Genomic DNA, 19,298 nt, shown 5'->3' on the forward strand with positions numbered 1-19,298 from the left:
ATTTTGATCTATAAAGGTTTAGAAAGCCCTGGTCCGTGCATTTCATTAGGATTGCTAGCTAAGGTACGCACTTGGTAAGGGTACTGTACACGATTTGAGGAAAGCGCCGAGATGCTCGGGCTGAGTTGTGCTCCCATACTGACAAGTTCGGCAGCGTCAAATCATAATAGCTAGGTAGGTACACTTACCATCTCCCTCTACCTACGTTACGAAATAACTTACAGGCTTGTTCTGTGGGTGGCCATTGAGGCTTGAATGCTTTTCAATGCCTACACTGGCAATGACGCAGACACCTTCAGTGCCACAATTTTTGCTCATTACCATCGGCATGACCAGCGATGCGAAACATGTGAATCTGATGAGCCGGGGGTAGGCGCAAAGCGCACACATTATCACGTCATTTGGGTTTACGTACCGCGTAGAAGGAGAAGGAAAAATGCCATCCTTTGTGAGAATGGTAGAATTCCCATGACAGGCGAGCGAATCAACGATCAAGGAAGGAGCAATGTGACCTCAGTAACTTGCTAAAGACGGAGGAGAATCCGCCATTGGATTCCCCACAAAAGGGAAGAGCGAGGGAGGCAGAATCGATCCCATGACATTCCATGGCGAGGAAGTAACAAACCTGATTGGCGTCGTCATGTCATGGCCACGACATAACCGTTTGCCTTCTCGTCTCAGCCATTCCTTATGCGGTTAGGCATGGACCCTTCTGGCTACTGTCCCTGAGCTAGTTAGCTCGAATCCGGTAAGGGCGGATGCAGTGACGTATATTGACGAAAGAGACAGAGCTCATTCACCCCGCGATTGTTTGCTCCTGCCCCGTTGGCCTGGAACGAGGGGCCGTTGTCAGTGAAAGCGTAGTTTGCGTCGCTCTTACACGCATTTCTGAGACTGGAGTACAATATTTAAAGGAGCTCTCTCTGCTGCGATTTTCCATCTCTTCTTCATCAACCAAACCGAATCCATTCCACCACAACCAAACAAACTTCAAACAAATCTATCTCTTTGATCCAAACATCAATCAACATGTCTGACGCCGGCCGCAAGGATTTCTCTGACAGTCAGTTACCTTATGATCATTCGCTCGTTACTTTGATCCAGCTCAGCTAACAACAATACAGAGGTCGAGGAGAAGATCACTCCCGACTCCTCCAAGTCAACCCAGCAGAAGGTTAAGGAGACCGTCACTGACACTGGCGACAAGCTCGCTCGGTATGTTTTTGGATCTTTCTACATTTTCTCTGAGCGTACGCTAACATCTGGTGCAGTGGCACTCAGTCGGACGAGTCCAAGTCGACCACCCAGGAGGTCTCTGACAAGTTTGGTCGCAGCAAGGATGAGCACGTCCACGGTGGCAGCAGCCAGAGCATTGGCGACAAGGTCAAGAACGCCTTTGGCCTTGGTGACAACAAATAGATGTGTCATATCACATTTTCCTCAGCTTACGACGTTATGAGATGAACCTCGAGTTGAGCTTGCTTTCAGAGCTTTATTATACCATTAGCAATTCAGAGCATTAAATCTTTCGATATACTGTGCAAATTAGATGCCATAAAAATGTGAAATTTCTCCCAGCCACGTATATATGATTTCTATTCTTTTTATCTAATTAGATCATAAAAACACCCGGCTGAGGTTGTGCGGGCTTTAGATATTGCATGATCAACTCATATACCTCAAACTTAAGCTTATCAGCATGACAGACGCCACATTCGGAGAATAAAAAGCGTACCTGGACGGCATTGACTATGAATGCACGGACGCTGCAAGTTGGTAGCCCTCGAAAGAAGGCTCTTATGCCTTCAGAAGCATATAACTCTTTTGCGATTGCAATTGCACCTTGTCGGATCCGGGGTTCCTGGCCTGAGGAGCCCCCTCCATTGCGAAGAAGGGTTGACTCCTCTGTTGTAGGAAGATTGGCAGGCGATAGTGGTGACGTTTGTGTTTGCATCCTTGTCTTGATAACGTCTGAATCCCATTAGCCATAGCCAAAGTTGGGGCGATAGGAAGTTATGGTTTTACCCAAGGGGAAGATGGAAGCCCAGGTGACTATGCCAGCGATGCCACCAGCAAGAAACACCCTGACAGCTTGCTGTTGGGGTGTTTCAGGGCTCCGTGTCAGCCATTGCTTGGTGAGTTCGTACGACCAAAAGCTACGGAGTCAGCTCCGCGAGTGGTACGACCATTGCAGTACTCTTACTAAAAGCCATATCCCATCGCGTCCCGGATGCTGGTAACAACGCCTCCAAGGTATAATCCTCTCAGCCCATGCTGAGTCCAAATGTTCCTTGCAATTGTCCAAGAGCTGTGTTCGCCTGAGCTGATTTGTGCACGACACTTGATCAACTCCGTTGGCGCAGACACGACCCAAGTGCCGAATCCACCAACAGCACCAGCGCACCAGATCTTCCAAGCACTAGACGGCTGTGAGGGGTCGTCACCAAGAGTAAGAAGGGTTCGGTTGTACGACACAAAGAGGAGAGCGTTCAATGCACCATAGCCTAATACAGGCGCAGTGATACCTTTTAAAATGTGACAAGAAAAGTTGTTACTACAAGTAAGCTACTGGAATTCTAGTCGCAAGACCAAATACCTCTCCAAAAAGCACCAAGCGACTCAAATTCGCTGGAGGCTGCTGCGGTTGACCCAGCTTGTTGTCGTACTTTGACTAGATCCAATGGATTTCCAATGATAATTCCTGCAGCACCACTAATATAGCCTGCCCAGAAATCAGCGGACATGATATGTGAGCAATGAGGGCAGCTGTATGTTTCTCTCGTTGGGTCACACAGGGACACAGAGCCATATTCCATGGTCGAATTGCGGGGAAGAATTGCGGAGGTTACAAACAGAGCAAACAAGCACAGGGACGGAGTTGGCGCAGCATTTGTCCGATTCACGGTCACGTGCTCTCGTGCACACCCGCGCGTTGGGGTGCGGACACGAGCGTCTGCCTTGGGCCCTCCTGGGTTACATAATAAACATTGCGCATTTGCCACAGTTTGGTTGAAGCTACGTAGCTCAATTTGCTTTTGGAGCTGTGGGATTACTGACTTATTTTGCTTTTTTTTTGTGAAAGATCAGTATCGATCTGACTAGTGGCGCAAATGTGAGTTGAGATGGCCATCATTTGTTCATAAAACACGTGCGCTAAATGCTGTCTCTTGGTGTCAGGCATCGACCGAGAAGCCTCACGTCCGTGTCAGAAAAAGAAAACACACCGGTTGCTCAAAAGTCGTCGAGGCTGTATGGAGGTGGACCGCAGTCAATTGAACGCCTGGTGAAGCCGTTCAAATGTCCGGGCTCATCAACGCCGAGCCGATTGTCGGACAAGCCCGCAAGAAAGCGGCGAAAAGTAGACTACACCGGTGCAGATGCGAGCATTGAGGATGGTGACAAACCTTGGACGAACGATGATCGACTAGCCCTGGCAAATCGAGATGTGAATAAGTACGGGATTTTTCAAGTGAAAGACAAGGAAACGGCATTTCGACAACGGTTTACGGTACCTTTGATCAACAAGCAAGCGGCTGGCTACGATCCGTCTCGGCCTGCTCCGACCCTGGGAATGCGAAGAGGAGCAGTCTTTGTTGCAAAGCCGCTCCATGACCCAAGTGGCGAGTTTGCGATTGTTTTATTTGATCCCACTATAGACGACAAACCAGCCAAGAAGGAGGAAGGGGAAGTAGAGGAAAAGCCAAAAGAAGAAGAGCCGATGGAATTAAAAGTTCCACTCGTGCATAGAAGTCTTGCAGACATTTTAGGGTTGAAGAAAGAGACGGACGAGCATCCAAAGGTGCCGGTCGTGATTGATCCGAGACTGGCAAAAGTGTTGCGACCGCATCAAGTCGAGGGTGTAAAGGTAAGTTTGGTGGAAAGAACATGTAGAAGAATATGTGAGTGAGGTCAATGCTGATTCTTTATTGATTGACAGTTTTTGTACAGATGTACAACTGGCTTAATTGATGACAACGCGAATGGATGCATCATGGCAGATGAAATGGGTCTCGGAAAGACTGTACGATCTTCAGAGGAAATCCGCAAAACGTTATGACTGATCTTTCGCAGCTCCAATGTATAGCACTCATGTGGACACTACTTAAACAATCACCAGAAGCGGGAAAATCGACGATACAAAAATGTGTGATAGCATGTCCGTCGAGCTTGGTAAGAAACTGGGCAAACGAATTGAGTACGTCGAGTCAACGGCAAGATTCAATGATGTACCTTCAATGCTGACATGTTTGCAGCTAAATGGCTGGGCGCGGGCACAATTACACCATTTGCAATTGACGGGAAAGCCTCAAAAGCGGAGCTCACACAGCAATTACGCCAGTGGGCCATTGCAAGCGGCAGGGCCGTCGTCCGGCCTGTTCTAATTGTCTCTTATGAAACACTACGACTCAATGTGGACGAGCTCAGAAACACTCCTATCGGTCTCTTACTCTGCGACGAAGGACATCGTCTGAAGAACGGCGAAAGCCAGACCTTCACCGCACTCAACTCTTTAAACGTCGACAGGCGAGTCATTCTATCCGGCACGCCCATCCAGAACGATCTTTCCGAGTATTTCTCTCTCCTCAACTTTGCAAATCCCAATTTGCTCGGCAGCCGCAACGAATTCCGGAAAAAGTATGAAATACCTATTCTTCGAGGGCGAGACGCAGCGGGAACAGATGCCGATCGACAAAAAGGTGATGAATGTCTAGCAGAGCTGCTGACTCTAGTCAACAAGTTCATCATCCGGCGTACTAATGACATTTTATCCAAATACCTACCTGTCAAATACGAGCACGTGGTCTTCTGCAACTGCGCACCCTTTCAGATGGATTTGTACAAGCACTTTTTGCGAAGCCCAGAAATCAAGAGCCTGCTTCGCGGAAAAGGCAGTCAGCCGCTCAAAGCCATTGGTATTCTGAAGAAACTCTGTAATCATCCAGACCTGCTGGACCTACCAACCGATTTACCAGGAAGTGAGCAATACTTCCCCGAAGACTATGTTCCCAGAGAAGCACGAGGACGCGACCGAGACGTCAAGACGTGGTATTCTGGTAAAATGATGGTTCTCGACCGGTACGATGACACTTCCAATTCATTCCATTTTCTTTCATAGCCCAAAGTGCTGGAATTGAGCACTTCGTAACGCTCTTTTTTCAATTTCATATTCCAACATCACATCCATTGTCCGAACAAATCACATCCTTTACTTGCTTCCCATAAGACCTAAAGAAGAAGCTAACCCAGATCACAGAATGCTCGCCCGCATACGACAAGATACCAACGACAAGATTGTCCTCATCAGCAACTACACCCAAACGCTCGACATGTTTGAACGCCTGTGCCGGTCCCGCGCATACGGCTGTCTCCGCCTTGACGGAACCATGAACGTCAACAAGCGCCAGAAACTCGTCGACCGGTTCAACAACCCGGACGGAGAAGAGTTTGTGTTCCTGCTGAGTAGTAAAGCCGGAGGATGCGGTCTGAACTTGATTGGTGCCAATCGTCTTGTCTTATTCGATCCAGGTATTTACTACCCTTTCTTTCCCTTTTTACTTCTTCTTTCCACACCCCCCTCAGTCATATCTTTCCATTTTTCCTTATCATCCTTTCCATCCCTTTCCCAATTCTCTCCACCCACGGGTCATGAATATCAGTGTTCTAACTATTTTATGATCTACAGACTGGAACCCCGCTGCAGACCAACAAGCCCTCGCCCGCGTGTGGCGCGACGGCCAGAAAAAAGACTGTTTCGTCTACCGCTTCATCGGCACGGGCACCATCGAGGAGAAGATCTTCCAGCGTCAATCCCACAAGCAATCCCTCTCATCATGTGTTGTCGACTCTGCAGAAGACGTCGAACGCCATTTCACGCTCGATTCCTTGCGTGAGCTCTTTCAGTTCAAGCCAGACACTCCGTCCGATACGCATGATACCTTTAAGTGTAAGCGCTGCAGACCTGCCGGCCGTAGCGGAGGTCGTAACGATAGTGAAGACCTTTCCAGGAGTAGCGGATTGGGCGCAGACGGTAGCGGCAGCGCAGGCACCGGCGCAGGCGGGAAAGTAAAAGGAACTGGAGGCGAAGGTGGTAAAGGAACTGGAACTGGAAGTGGCTTCCAGTCCCAGCGCCTCAAAGCCCAAGCCATGCTCTACGGCGACACCAGCACGTGGAACCATTTCGTCAACGACGGCGAGGCCGGCCTGCTTGGCAAAATCCAGGACTTGCTGCTGCGCCAGGAAACCCGCGAGAGAGACGTCAGTGCCGTCTTTCAGTATATTAGTCATTAGATTTTTTTTTTTAATTTATTTTATTTATTTATTTAATTTATTTATTTATTTCTATTTTATTCTATTCTATTTATTGATCTATTGATTTATTGATTTATTGATTTTGTTTCCGTTGGGTTTATAACTATTTTCGTTTTTTTCGTTGTATAAGGGTGTATACCTCACTTTTGTCGTATTAGTCTGTTTTCTCTCGTATTATGTTCTTGTATTTGTCGCTGGCTGGTTTGTTTCCTATCCGTTCTATAGCCGTTTTCCGTCCGTTTCCCATCCGCTTTCCATCTGCTGTCTGTCCTATATCCGTTATATCTCTATATCCATTTTCTATCCATCTTCTATCCATTCTTGTTTCGTTGTTTCGCCGCCACAATACATCCTATTTCTTCTAGTCTTCGCCCAGTGCCCGCCTGCCTGGCCTTGTACTTGTGTTCCAGTCCGTCATTATATGTTCCTGTTCCTGTCCCTGTCATTGTATATCATTCGTCATTCGAGATTGATGCTCAAGGTTCAAGGTTTAGGGTTCAGGTTCAAGGTTAGAGACAAGTTATATTGGTTACGGGCATGAGTTACATGAGTTGTTAGTTATGTTTAGAGTTCATCGATCACGATTATCGATCACGATCATCGAACTTGGAATGAGAGGTCGATATATAGATATATATATATATATATGGTTATATGTAAGGTACGTATTGAAGATTGATACACGGAACATGATACATGATACATGATAGATATACGATACGATACATGATACGATACAAACATCTACGTGTCTTGCTTCCCCTTTTCAATGCGCGGTGGTCGCAGCACGGGGTAGCTGAGAATCCCAGAGTTTTTATATAAAAGGATAAGAGCGTAGCTGGACAAGGGTCTTACGGAGATAAAGTCAAGAGAAAAGAAGAATGGGGGGGAGAAGAGGGGGAACGAAGAACGGGGAAAGAAGAATGGGAAAAAGGAGAAAGGGGGGAAAGGAACAAAGGAACAGAGGGAAAAAGAGGGGAAAGGGGATAAAATGGAAAAAGAAAATAAAATAAAATAAAATAAAATACAAAACGGGTTGAAAGTTTTGTAAGGCAAAAGGCTAGTTGAACATGCACAACATGAATTGTGCGTTTTAATAAAAATGGACGAAAAAGACACAAAAGAATTTAAAGATGGGACGTAAAAGGATATAAGAGAAGAGAGAATAGGGCAAAAGGACAAGAGGCCCTCGAGCGGTATCTAAGACAAATAAAACAAGAGAGAAGAAAGAGGAGAGAGAGTAATTCCGGGCATTAAGAAAAGACAGTCCAAATGTGTCTACTATTTCGCATCAGACTTTTGCTTTGCCTCCTTCTCTGTCTCCAAAACTTCGAGCACACCTCCGACGAGATGCACGCTACCCGTGACCAGGACCATGACTTCTTGATTTTCTTTCTCCTGCTGGGCAGTGTCCTTGCTGGCGCCTGCGGCAACTTCTCTGACCCAGGCAATGGCCTCTTCAATGGTGGGGCGCACGACGACATTGGTCTCCGGGTCGAGCGCAGACCAGGTTTGGGCCATTTGGTTCTGAACGGTCAAGTCTGTGACTTCGGAAGAGTTGGTGTTGATGCTGACCAGATCCGCCTTGTATCCGCCCTGGGCGAATGTGATGTTTGAGCAGAAAACCGCGTGAGTAAACGGTCGCTCGTCACCGAGGGCTTCGGCGAGAGTGGTGTGGAGGGCGCGAGCGAGCGCGTCGGCGTCACGCTTCTGTTGGTTGAAGAGGAGAATGCGGGTGCGCGCTTGGCTTGCGGCTGCTGGTGCTGATGATGATGATGATGGTGATGAGGAAGCAGGCGAGGACGCACTGCCACGGAGAGATTTCTGAATCTCAGAGGCAAACCATTTCCCCGAAAGGTCAATACTTTCGAGCGTGTGCCCGCCATCAAGATGCCATGAAATCTGTTCCTCCTTGCGAATCTCGCATCGCCCGCCCCATTGCACTTGTTCCAGTCCGCGGCGGAATTCCGCAGGCAGAGGTGAGTTCTGGATATCCTCGGGAATGTCGGTGAAGCCTAATTTCCGAAGGTGTGCGGCGGCAACTGCGACAGCCAGACTAGCATTGATCTTCTGAAAGTCTGCGGCGAGGCCCAATTTCATAGTTTCGACCTCTGGATGACGGTCCACCACCTTGAGCTCTACACCCTTTTCTTCGGCGCGCTTACGTATCACGGCCAATGCTTGCTCAGGCTGAGGCACCGTAAATGCGGCCGCTCCAGGCTTCATGATTCCGGCTTTGTGCCATGCTATTTCCTCAATCGTCTCGCCTAGCACAGCGGTATGATCAATGCCGAGACTGCTGATGCCGGTCACAGTCGGCTTCACGAGGATATTGGTGCTGTCGTATTCACCGCCAACGCCGCATTCCATGACTGCGGTATCAATACCCTCGGACATGTAAGTGTGTAGTGCCATGAGGGTCAGGAACCGAAAATAGATGGGCTTTGCAGACTTGTCGGTTGGGAGCCCGGCAGCACGGGCAGCTGCCTCAAGCCGGTCCCATGTTGAGAAGAAATACTTGGCAAACACCTCTTCCGAAATGGGTTGCCCATTGACTTGTATACGCTCGCGCACGAATCTCAAATGGGGCGATGTGTAGAGTCCAATCTTCTGCAGCTTCGGAGCTCCGGTTTGTTGCTCATCCCGAGAGATATATTGTGATAAGATGGAGGAAATAAAGGCACTTGTAGAACCTTTACCTTTTGTCCCGGCAATATGAATTGGGTTGAGACGATCGAACTCGGCTGGCTAGGGAAGACAAAGTCTGGATTTAGCACGCAATCACGGATTACATGAAGGCCTATATTGCCCGGCGTGAAGGAAGGGAGCCCTTACCTCGTATCCAGTTTTGTGGCACCATTCAATCATTTCTGGAATTGCCTGCAGATTGAGGGCCTGACCAGACTTTCGAATGGCATCCAAGATGGCGAAATTGGACTGCAGAGTGTTCAAGGCAGCCACAGCATCCTGAGACCAATTGATGCGACATCAGTATCCTGGTTCTCACACTTATCGCGCGCTTCATACATACACTGTAGTCTCGGCCCATTTTGCTAGGAGTGTGAAAGTGTCGCACACGAGGGAGAACTCTCAAGAAAGGTGCCCAGAGGCTTCGCATGAAGAGATTCCTGAAAATCCTTTAGATATCAACCGGGGGGAGGGCTGGTTTGGCGTGGAAGAAGTGGGATGGCAGGGTTATTGTAATAATTGCTTACTCGGGGGAAGGAAAAGTCACTCCGGCAAAGGGACGTTGGAGAGAGAAGGCTTATCGATAAGCTCCACCCTCTCTAATGCCCCTCCATAATTCATAACTACGACACTTGTAATTTATGCATCATTTCCTTCTTCTGCTGGATATTCTCTGTGTGTGCATATTATTTCCCTTTATAATAATTTGTTTTGTTCCTCGGTCTCTGTTTGGTCTCTGATAAGACAGTCGAGTCGCGGGTATTATAACAACACATGAAACCATGGCACAGATTGAACCGAACAAGAGGAAAAATGAGATTAGAAGGACAGAAGCTAGAAAGAATGAAAGTGGTATCTGCAGCAATAATGACAAGCAAGAAGCGGCGAGTCAGAGAGAGTAAAAAAAACAAAAGGCAGAAGTTAAAGTAAAACCGGTAGCAGGGATGCCAAACTCAGCAACTGTAAGAGTCAAACGGTGAACGAAATCTAATTCACCTTTCCGGCACAATCACAATATAAAACCGCCGATGAGTAATTAAAAGCCCTCCTGCATCAAGACATGCTTATATGGCAACGTGATAGTCTCACTGTCTCCATCATCCAAAGCCTCGAGGACCTGCATCCAGTTGTCCTTGCATCCGAGGACGTAGTCAATAGCATGGCTAATGTCGATCTCAGAAATGAGAAGAGAGCAGTTAATAAGGACGAACAAGCTGCCTAATTCACCTGCAGGAATAGGCGTGACGTTCTCGGGGAAATGGCGGAAGGCCTGCTTTGTCGGACAAAGACGTAAATTATGCACGACAAAGGATTGGAGTTGGATGTGATGAGTCTGCGTTGCCGGCGCGACCGAGGTTGACGACGAAGGATTGGTATTAAATGGCGTTAAGCCTGAAGAGCCCAAAGTTCCAGCATATCTAGGAGAAAAAGCATTTAGGGTAGGAGCGGCTTCTGATGTACCAGGTGCATTGTTGATACTGCCCTGGGCCCAAATCGAAGCAATCTCGACTGGATCTCTCCAAATCACCTCGTACCCGTCTTCGTCTATGGCAGCCGCCCCCGTATCAAAGCCTACCCGCAAACTTTCGAAGACGCGTCTCCAGGAGCCATGGCAGAGTGTGATGCCGGAGAGCCTCAGATGTTGAAGACCTACGGAAGGTCCGAATATGGACGATGGTCGCATATGTGGAAGAAGGAACGCCAGAAAGTCGTCTATGCCGACAAAGAGAGTCCCAAAGCGCAAGGCCAAATGTGTAAGTCGCGGAAAAAGAATCATTCGCTGCGTCGTCTCGTTGTTCTCCGGAGTTTCATTATTGGTGGCTGCGTTCGCCGTCTCGCTGCTATTGAGCTGCGCCCTTGGAATGCCCAAAAGGTCGCGGAAGACACGCCTGCTCGTGAAATTTTGCATAAAACTGAGGTCGAGTTTCTCAAGCGTAGGGGCAAAATGTCTCAGACATGTACGGGCGAGACCACCGCTAGCAAGCCGCTTCCAGTTCTCGTCATTAAAGTACTGAGTCAGCTGAGGAACACGACACTCATAGTTCACCCTCTCTGTAGCTAGAAAATCTTCCCCAAGTACCAGTGTGAGTTCTCTTAGTGGTCGGCCGCCGCAGCTGATTGAGGTAAACAGCCTTTCAAGGTTGGTGAGATTGTTTCCAATGAACTCTCTCCGCTCCGCTTGGATGCCGGTTGGTTCGGAAACAGCAGCATTAACCTTGAGCAACTCTATATTCCCCACCGTCGTGGTTGATCCCAAGTACCATCGAGGAATGTCAGGGCTGAATTGACTGAGGAAGGAAAGCGCTGAGAGCCCCATATCCGGCCACAGACCGAGATCAAGCTTTCGCACGCGCAGCTTCGAGCTGTGCAGCCCTTGCAGTAATTTCACGGTCCATTCGCTCTCAAAAGGCTCAGGTCTGAGCCGCGCGGGATGCGTGCCTGTTGATAGGCATAGTAGCATCATCGAGGAATGATGAAAAGAGTAAAAAGGCGCTGCAGAAAATTCAAGGCCGCTTGAGAACAACGAGCACTCAGATTCCTCGGTTACTGTGCGTTCAACGACCAGGTGTTTTTGTAAACAGGTGCTGCAACGCCTGCGCATCTTGCTGCCATACCGGCAGATTGAGTCACGAAGTACGGCGGATACGTTTGGCAACTTTGGCAGGATAGTAGTTAAGAGAAGTGAAAAGTTTCGCTGTACCAACCGCTGATCTTCCACCGCCTTTTTGTAGGCTTGAAATCGCCATTCTATTGCCGTTTTGGTATATCCAGTGAATACTCCAGCCATTTCGGTCTGGTCCTGCGCCCAGAATTCAGCTTCAAAGGTTTTTTCGTCAAGCTCTTCATATAAACACTGTTGCGAATACCAAGTAAGCTTTTTAAGAAACAAAGGAGAGCATGTGACCTTCATGGGTAAGTCATACCAATTCGTCCTCCATTGCAAGAGAAGGTAGTTCGAACGAGCATTCATACGGCAGAGGTTCCTTGGACCTTCGCCGAGTGCGATACCTTGAGGTGACTTCCTTTATTTTATATCGCCATTGTTCGAAAGCAGCAACAAATGCAAGACCGCTATCCGCTTCAGCTGGATTAAAGATGTCAAAATAAAAAATAAGGATTTGAACATATTTGCGGTATGTTTCATGCTGTGAGATGATCTTGAATTTCTCGAAACTGGCCAGAAGTGCGTGTATTTGCACCGTCTTGAAGAGAGGACGCGCAGCAAGCTCCGCGAATGATTTGCAAACAAGGCGCAGATTTTTCACATCCGTAACGGGAAGGAAGCGTGTGATCATTTCGAACAATTCAGGTGCAACGCGGTCCATCTTTTTGATCGCTTCACCTGGAAACTGTATCAGATACCCCAATAGTTTACTGAATGCGGAATGTATCGAGCTCTGTGCGTGAAGGTTTCCAGATAGATGTTCACCACAGGCAGAATTTGTCTAACCTTGAGTATGTCAATACTTCCGAAGAGTAAAGTTTGCGGAATGCAGAATGGCAGATCCTGTGTTTGTAGAGGTTCAGACAGCTGGCCGCATGTGGTGTGACAACTCTCTGTTGTGTAAACATTTCAGAAGACAAGTCCATCGAACCTCAGGGGCCAATTCGCGTCTAGAGCCCAAATTCATTCACTGCGAGGCTGCATTCACCATCCAAACATGACGCATGTAGAAGTTTTGGAGAAGCCAAACCAGCAAAGAGATTGAAGTTGCTGAACAGTACAAAGGCTGATGCTGCGCAGACATCCCTAACGAAAAGGCTGTTTTCCAAATTGTCTCTGAACAACAATGGGCAGGCTTCGAAGGCATCTCAGAGAAAGAAATATGACAAGGTCACCGTGTCATTCATAGGTCATCTTCTTAGGGCGAAGATAAAGATTATTTTCCTTCATCCCGGGAATCTAGAATCAGTCATGTCGATCAGTCTCTAACGGCAAATATGTAGATAAAATACTCACATTTGCACTCAGATGACGAGAACAACATCAAGACTCAGCATCATGCAAACCTCCATCACACTAATCACGTTTGTCCATACTTGCGTCTTTACCATTCCGATCCTTCGATCCTCATAGATAGGCGTGCAGATATCAGTTCAAAAGCAATACCGCATAGTTACTATACATTAGAACATTCTTGCAGAGACCCCACACCATTCTGCATGAACCAATTTATTTTAACGAGTAACCAGACGAAAACGACAGAAACTTTTCGGCAAAACAGCTACCGAAGTCGGCCAGAAACCCTCGCCACCGATCAATGGCGTTGCATGTCCGAAGGTGTCCTGCCCGTTACGTCCATGACATTCCCTACGGTTTCTTCGAATTTAGGGCATTTACTTTCAACCCGTACATGAGCGAAGAAGCAAGAGAGAACAAATATGGAAGCAAGGACTGACTACAAGGGGACGGGCGTTTGCAGCATCAGACGAGTCGATTCTAGTAAATTGAAAGACAAATATTGCTCACGCAGAGGAAAAAAAAAGATAAGACAAAACGCGTGAAAAAGGCCATTGAAAGGTTTAAAACCGAGACATAGAGTACTTGAGCCGTTTTACATAATCTGATCCTGGGTCAGACCGGCAGGAGGTTCGGGCTGCACCTGCATGGCATCGCTGCCAGGGCCCGCATTGGTGTATCGGACAAAGCTAAGCCCTAGAGGACGACCGCCGTAGTGGTAACCAGAGAATTTGGCTATTGCATAGGTTAGCTATATGCCCTTATCCTGATAGAATGTAATCGAAAGGGGGAGGGGCATACAAATGGCAACCTCGGCCGTGTCCGGTGAGTCAAATTGAACGACACCAGTTCCGCGCGAGCGTCCATTGGGCTCATACTGGATCTCGGCACGTTCGACTTTGCCAATCGTTGTGAAGAGCTCTATGAGATCGTCGTTGCTGGTGGACCACGGGAGCTATTGGTGAAGAGCGTCAGTAAGACTATAAACACACATACACACACACACACACTCTCTCCCCCCCCCCCCCTAGTAGAGATACGAAACCTACATTGCGCACGTGAATAGTCTCACTTCGCTCGCCCCCCGAGGTGGCAAAGTCGGTGAAGGTGTTAGGAGGGACGACGGGAGCGGCATCGAACCCGCCAGCGGGAGGGCCGCCATAGCCACCGCCCATACCGCCTCGGCCACCATAACCGCCGCCAAAACCTCCACGACCAGCGAAGCCGCCGCGGCCACCGAATCCGCCACGACCGCCAAACCCGCCACCAAACCCGCCACGACCTCCAAAGCCGGGACCGGGCCCGGCAAATCGGTCTTCGCGGACCTCGATAGCCCGTCCCTGCCATTCATATCCATTGAACTGCTGGATAGCGTTGCGAGCATCCTCAGGAGATTCAAAGGCGACAATACCGGAACCCTTGGGGCGACCGTCGGGGCCCATATGAACATCGGCGCGTACGACAGAGCCCATGTGCGCTAGACGATTATGTCAACTCTGGTGATACCCACCCATTGATGTATTGCATGCCACAATTAATTAGCCCATTCTTCTTCGTGAGCACTTACCAGCTTGACGGAAAAGATCCTTGAGATCTTGCCAGCCTACCGTGTAGGGAAGCTACAAGACAGTTAGCAAAGTCTCGCCACATATGCAAGATCTTTTCGCAGGCCCCAAATCCAGATCACCTACGTTGGAGACGTAGAGCTGGCGGCCGCCACCCGCACTGGGGGCGCCGCCACCACCGAATCCGCCGCCGAAGCCACCGCGGCCGGGGCCTCCATCGAAGCCTCCGCGAGCAGGAGGTCCTGTGAATCGGGGTTCTGCCTCACGGTCCTGTGAAAGATCACGCTGTCAGTATTACCGTTTTAAGTATCGAACCCGGGCAGTTTCCTTCCTCGGAAGGCAAAGGGGAAGGGCGAGTGTTGAGGGTGCGGGGGAGGGCGCCTACTTCTCGGACGTAGACCAGACGGCCCATGAGGTTCTGGTTGCTGAGCGTGCTGACCGCATTTTGGGCCTGCTCCTTCGTCGCGTATTCCACAATTCTACAGTAGAAAAGCGTTAGCACTCGTCGAGTTTCGCGCAGGAGCGACGAAGAAGAAAAAGACACATACCCGCATCCCTACATAGACCCCAGGACAACCGGTCCCAACCCGTCAATCCAACGTTCCATCAAACAACCAAGGAGAAACCAGCACAAAAGACCAGCCACATCTACACGTTGGCGCCCACCTTCGACATTCCATTCGGAAGCAGTAAGACATCGGCGAAGAGAACCTCTCCAGCTAGAATGGCGTGTCAGCCCAGTATTCTTCCCCTCTCGTCCTATCATTCGTTGCACAACCGCCGCGGTGGGCGGCCGCAACCGAGGAAACCAACCCTGCCTCATAAAATCCTTCAGGTGATGCCACTTGACATCGTAAGAAAGGTTGCCCACATAGACCCGACGGTCCTGCTGGGACGAATCTCGCACGGATTGCATCATTTGTTCCTTTGCGACGGACCGTTCCTCAAAGTTTCGGGGCGGTGGCACACGAGAAGAAGCTGGATAGCTTCCTGGGGCACCAGCGGGACCACCAACGGGCGAACGAGATCGGCGGTCGCCTCGGCGGTAATCGTCCCGGCTCCGGGATCGACTTCGAGGAGAGTACGAACGACGAGTGCGGCGAGGACTCCTCGATCGACGGCGAGGGGACCGAGATCTCTCGCGCTGAAAGCGATCAGTATGTTGTACGTTCATCGACCATCAAAATACAGAGTCAGAGTGTAGGGTCACATTGAAAAAGAAAAATATGAGAGGGCCCAATAACGAGATCAAAAAGAAATGGTGATGGGTCGAGGCATTGGTACGGTATGTGGTTGGCATCGGATGACGACTGAGGACATTCACGTTTGACAGAATCCCCGACCCCTGAGTGTGGGATCTCGGAAAAATATCAATGGTGAATAGGAGCCGTGTGAGGTAACGGAAAGCAATGGTGCTGTGACAATCGACAACGACAGCAGCGTCGACCAAGGTCCAGACTTACTTGGGAAGGGCGATAAACGTCACCTAGATCGGCAGTCAATAATCAATTCAACATCCACCGGTTAAACTGAAATGCACGGCAAGCCGCAATTACCCAAAGGAAGAGAATGAGAAGCAATGGCAGCAAGCTCAACCAGGGAGCAAGGGGAGCTAAGAAGCGGAAACGTAGGGGGAGGGGGCGAAATGAGAAAGAGAAAGTAGGAATAACAGGGTGCAGAGGGAAAATGAAGGCAATGGGAAGAGTTGGAAGGATGAAGAAGCCAAGAGGGAGAAGGAGAGGGAAGGGCAGAAACAGCAAAAGGACCTTACCCATGGTACTACCGAGCGCGGATAACGTCGATTCTTCAGAAAGCAAACGTGTGCGGGTTGGTGGTTCTGCACGAGTTTGCGGAGTTTGGGACTACCTGGGTGACAGGGGTCACGCGGTGTGTAGAGTGAAAAGTGAGAGAGAGAAAAGAAACAAGTAAAGCGTTTGGATGGGGCTGATTCGAGCGATTCCCAAGGTGCCACCAAGCCAGTCACGGCCGAAAGGAAAGCGGCAAGGCTACGGGATGGGATGGGATGGACGGGGAGAGACGATAATGGGGGGGTGTGTGGTGCAAGAGAGCGATGCGAGTCGAAACGGGTTCGAGGCGAGCGAGCGAGATGAGCAACCGAATATGCGATACGACCTCTTGTTATGCGCGCACGCAGCCCAACTGTCTGGTACGATAATGCCACTCGTTCTGTATTGGCGCGACAACCGGGAAGCGCGGTGAGCCTAAATTGAATTCAAAATAAAGGGCAATAGGGGAGAGAGCGACGGAGGTGGAGGAGGGGAGATCCTAATCTGCCTATGCGGATAAAGGGTCTATGGCTTGAACAGTATAAGGTAATTGGTGGGGGTGTAAATAATATGGGTGTGATGGGGGCGAGCGGATGGTAGGTAGTGGGTGGGCAAGGGGAGCTGCAAGACAGACATGCACTGGCGTGCTTGACTCAATGTCTGACCGTATATATGGTATGTCTTGTACAGAAAATGTAGGCAGAAAGCAATATTATGCGTGTATGATTGAGTGGTGTGTGCGCATCTGGGTGTGTGCGGCAACGAAAGAGCAAAGGAGCGAGAGGGAGAGAGAGCAAGTATGTTGTAGGATCGGGAGATCAGCCTGCCTCTCTCACTTCTCTTTTCGTCTGCTTGCTTGCGTGCCTGCTGGGCTTGTTTACTTGCTTCTTCGTCTTGGGGCCTTCTCCGCCGTCGTCTCTTTCTTGGCTTCATCACTAGATCACCATATCAGGGTCTAATGGCAGCATGGTCAAGCCGTCAACCATCAATGGCTAGCTCCACCCTGGGCCACGGACGTTGGTCCGCGCGGATCGATCGGCCTCGAAAAGAAGAAGAGAGACAGCAGGCGAAGGAGGACAACGAGGATGGAGCTGAGCAAAACTCCGAGGGGCCCTGAGATTGGCCCTGACCGCGCGCCGGCGTAGTCAGCGGGTCCCCCACGCCGCAGGGCATGTTCGCACGCACACACCTCTTCTCGGGAAATGGATGATGATAGTGGTGCTAATATTTATTGATATGGGCCAGGGTGACTTACCCTCTCACGACGCAATCGCAATAGCAATAGCAGCTATTGCTCTTTCTGTTCTGGGAACGAATCTACCGATTTGCGGTAGACGCAAATTCTGTCTAGCAGCCCGAAGAATGGCCTGATCGATGCTGATTACGTCTGCCGACAAAGGCTGACAAAGATTTGGCCCAGGAACGGGACCGGAAAGGAGGTGGAGGAAAAGATGGTGGAGAACAGAACAAATGGACGGGGGTTGCAGTCGAAGGAGGTCGGTCGGATTGAGGTGATTTGATTGATGAAAGGATGGGGTGCAGATTAGCAACGGTAGACGGCGACGCACTAAGACGCGCAGAGGAGGTGGAAGGCGTTGCCGCTAAGACCCAACTGGGTAGCGGCCGGACGGAGCGAACCAAGGCAAAGGCAAGCCCACGAAACAACGGGACCCATGAAAACACACAAACCACCTCCAAGGCACCCACGATAACCATCCCTAGCTCAAGTACAATACTAGTACAGCCAAGTAACTCGTTGGTTTCTCTCCGGAGCATCATTATGATGATCATCATGCCTCCCTCGGAAAGGAGAAATGGTAGAAACTCCCCAAAAAGACCGCAAAAGCCGGTCATAGGGAGGGCGTCACCTCAAGGAATTCTCACATACATGATACCGTCCATGCATATAATGATGATGCAGGATGATAAGGCAGGAGAAGGAATCAAGGAGAACATAGTAGCGGCATAAGGAAGCAAGACAGGCAAGGATACAAGGGACATTTCGTTTCATTGCATGAGGACGGGGATGTGCATGCAGTCATTCAGAGCAACGCGAGTAATATAGCAAGGAATATCCGGCTTACTCTGTACACACGCTTCCTAACGTGAGAAAGCTATTATATAAATTCACTTCAATCTGCCGGGGTGGGGGGAGGGGGCGCCGATCCAAAAGTCGAAAAGAAAATCTGAACTCAACTCGTCGGCTGCTTCTGCAAAAGAAACAGATGACTTATACTCCGTAAAAGAAAAAAAAAAGAAAAAAGGAGAAAGCATTTGCACCGTTTGCTCCATTGGTTGAACAACCAATGATTGAAATTGCGTGTTATCAACCAAATAGTGTGTTTTCGCTAGTACCTTTGTACTACTGTAGCTCTGCCAAAGAGGACGACCGATGAGGGACGATCATATGGAAAGAAGTCCCATCAAGGGAGCGAGATGGGAAATCTAATGTGGATCAAACCAGCAATGAAGGCGCTTGGACGAGACCCGTGGCTGTTCTGCAGCAATTAGGTCGCCACGTTTTCGATAGTGCGCTCATGGTAGCAACATACGGTACTTCAACCGTTCAAGCCTTCGCTGGTCGGCACAGTAGGCGCAGCGACTAGTGATCGTTGATGGTCTCGGCAATATGAACAACAAATGATAGAGTCACAATAGCCGGAGAGACATTTCGTAAAGTACGAGGTAAATGGCTTCGACAATGGGGAAAAGGTCACCAAGGTGTTCGTCCCCGGGTTCTTTCGGCATATCTATTCGGCCGAACCTCGTTTCCTCGGTACAGATTGCGACAAATCAATTACAATTTGCATAAATAATACCGTAGTCTACATAAAGTAGTATAAAAATTGAAAGGGGAAGTCCAAAAGAGGAGAAAACAAACTTGCTTCCGAATCGAGCATTAACCAATTACGGCATTATTACTTCCAGGGCCTCAGATGTTCTGAGGGTAAGCAAAGACCAAATGCACTAAATACGCCACGTCTGACA

The 19,298-nt window shown here is 49.3% G+C and overlaps 7 protein-coding genes across 7 annotated transcripts; 2 read left to right on the forward strand and 5 right to left on the reverse strand.

Moving 5' to 3' along the window:
* The first annotated feature begins 779 nt into the window (after nt 1-779).
* On the forward strand, nt 780-1,580 carry L228DRAFT_283969 (putative chaperone/heat shock protein Hsp12). Its single transcript, XM_018336165.1, has 3 exons — nt 780-1,063; nt 1,125-1,215; nt 1,272-1,580. The coding sequence occupies exons 1-3, from the start codon at nt 1,030-1,032 to the stop codon at nt 1,417-1,419; spliced, it is 273 nt and encodes a 90-aa protein (XP_018187396.1). The 5' UTR covers nt 780-1,029; the 3' UTR covers nt 1,420-1,580.
* Nucleotides 1,581-1,612: 32 nt separating this feature from the next.
* Nucleotides 1,613-2,809, reverse strand: L228DRAFT_283970 (mitochondrial carrier protein; the record flags this gene model as incomplete). The annotated part of the gene is made up of 5 exons (XM_018336166.1): nt 2,597-2,809; nt 2,204-2,525; nt 2,026-2,156; nt 1,736-1,971; nt 1,613-1,684 (listed from the first exon to the last, which is right to left on the reverse strand). The coding sequence occupies exons 1-5, from the start codon at nt 2,742-2,744 to the stop codon at nt 1,613-1,615; spliced, it is 909 nt and encodes a 302-aa protein (XP_018187397.1). The 5' UTR covers nt 2,745-2,809.
* Nucleotides 2,810-3,015: 206 nt separating this feature from the next.
* Nucleotides 3,016-6,288, forward strand: L228DRAFT_283971 (putative dsDNA-dependent ATPase Rad54; the record flags this gene model as incomplete). The annotated part of the gene is made up of 7 exons (XM_018336167.1): nt 3,016-3,112; nt 3,178-3,865; nt 3,938-4,021; nt 4,072-4,195; nt 4,254-5,076; nt 5,255-5,526; nt 5,684-6,288. Coding segments are annotated over exons 1-7 (2,598 nt in total). The 5' UTR covers nt 3,016-3,110.
* Nucleotides 6,289-7,287: 999 nt separating this feature from the next.
* Nucleotides 7,288-9,358, reverse strand: L228DRAFT_283972 (folylpolyglutamate synthase; the record flags this gene model as incomplete). The annotated part of the gene is made up of 3 exons (XM_018336168.1): nt 7,288-9,057; nt 9,145-9,276; nt 9,341-9,358. The coding sequence occupies 3 exons, from the start codon at nt 9,356-9,358 to the stop codon at nt 7,591-7,593; spliced, it is 1,617 nt and encodes a 538-aa protein (XP_018187399.1). The 3' UTR covers nt 7,288-7,590.
* A 266-nt stretch (nt 9,359-9,624) lies between these two features.
* L228DRAFT_248599 (hypothetical protein) lies at nt 9,625-11,851 on the reverse strand. Its single transcript, XM_018332889.1, has one exon. It carries the CDS (start codon nt 11,783-11,785, stop codon nt 10,034-10,036), a length of 1,752 nt encoding a protein of 583 aa, XP_018187400.1. The 5' UTR covers nt 11,786-11,851; the 3' UTR covers nt 9,625-10,033.
* L228DRAFT_248600 (hypothetical protein) lies at nt 11,764-12,513 on the reverse strand. Its single transcript, XM_018332890.1, has 2 exons — nt 12,449-12,513; nt 11,764-12,340 (listed from the first exon to the last, which is right to left on the reverse strand). Exon 2 carries the CDS (start codon nt 12,321-12,323, stop codon nt 11,916-11,918), a length of 408 nt encoding a protein of 135 aa, XP_018187401.1. The 5' UTR covers nt 12,324-12,340; nt 12,449-12,513; the 3' UTR covers nt 11,764-11,915.
* A 704-nt stretch (nt 12,514-13,217) lies between these two features.
* L228DRAFT_160980 (RNA-binding domain-containing protein) lies at nt 13,218-15,859 on the reverse strand. The gene is made up of 9 exons (XM_018329396.1): nt 15,337-15,859; nt 15,190-15,242; nt 15,072-15,079; nt 14,909-15,002; nt 14,650-14,808; nt 14,526-14,577; nt 14,008-14,435; nt 13,760-13,913; nt 13,218-13,693 (listed from the first exon to the last, which is right to left on the reverse strand). Exons 1-9 carry the CDS (start codon nt 15,695-15,697, stop codon nt 13,554-13,556), a joined length of 1,449 nt encoding a protein of 482 aa, XP_018187402.1. The 5' UTR covers nt 15,698-15,859; the 3' UTR covers nt 13,218-13,553.
* Nucleotides 15,860-19,298: the final 3,439 nt, after the last annotated feature.

Source organism: Xylona heveae (assembly GCF_001619985.1).
Source record: "Xylona heveae TC161 unplaced genomic scaffold L228scaffold_7, whole genome shotgun sequence".
In the NCBI taxonomy this organism is placed as follows: Eukaryota; Fungi; Ascomycota; class Xylonomycetes; order Xylonales; family Xylonaceae; genus Xylona; species Xylona heveae.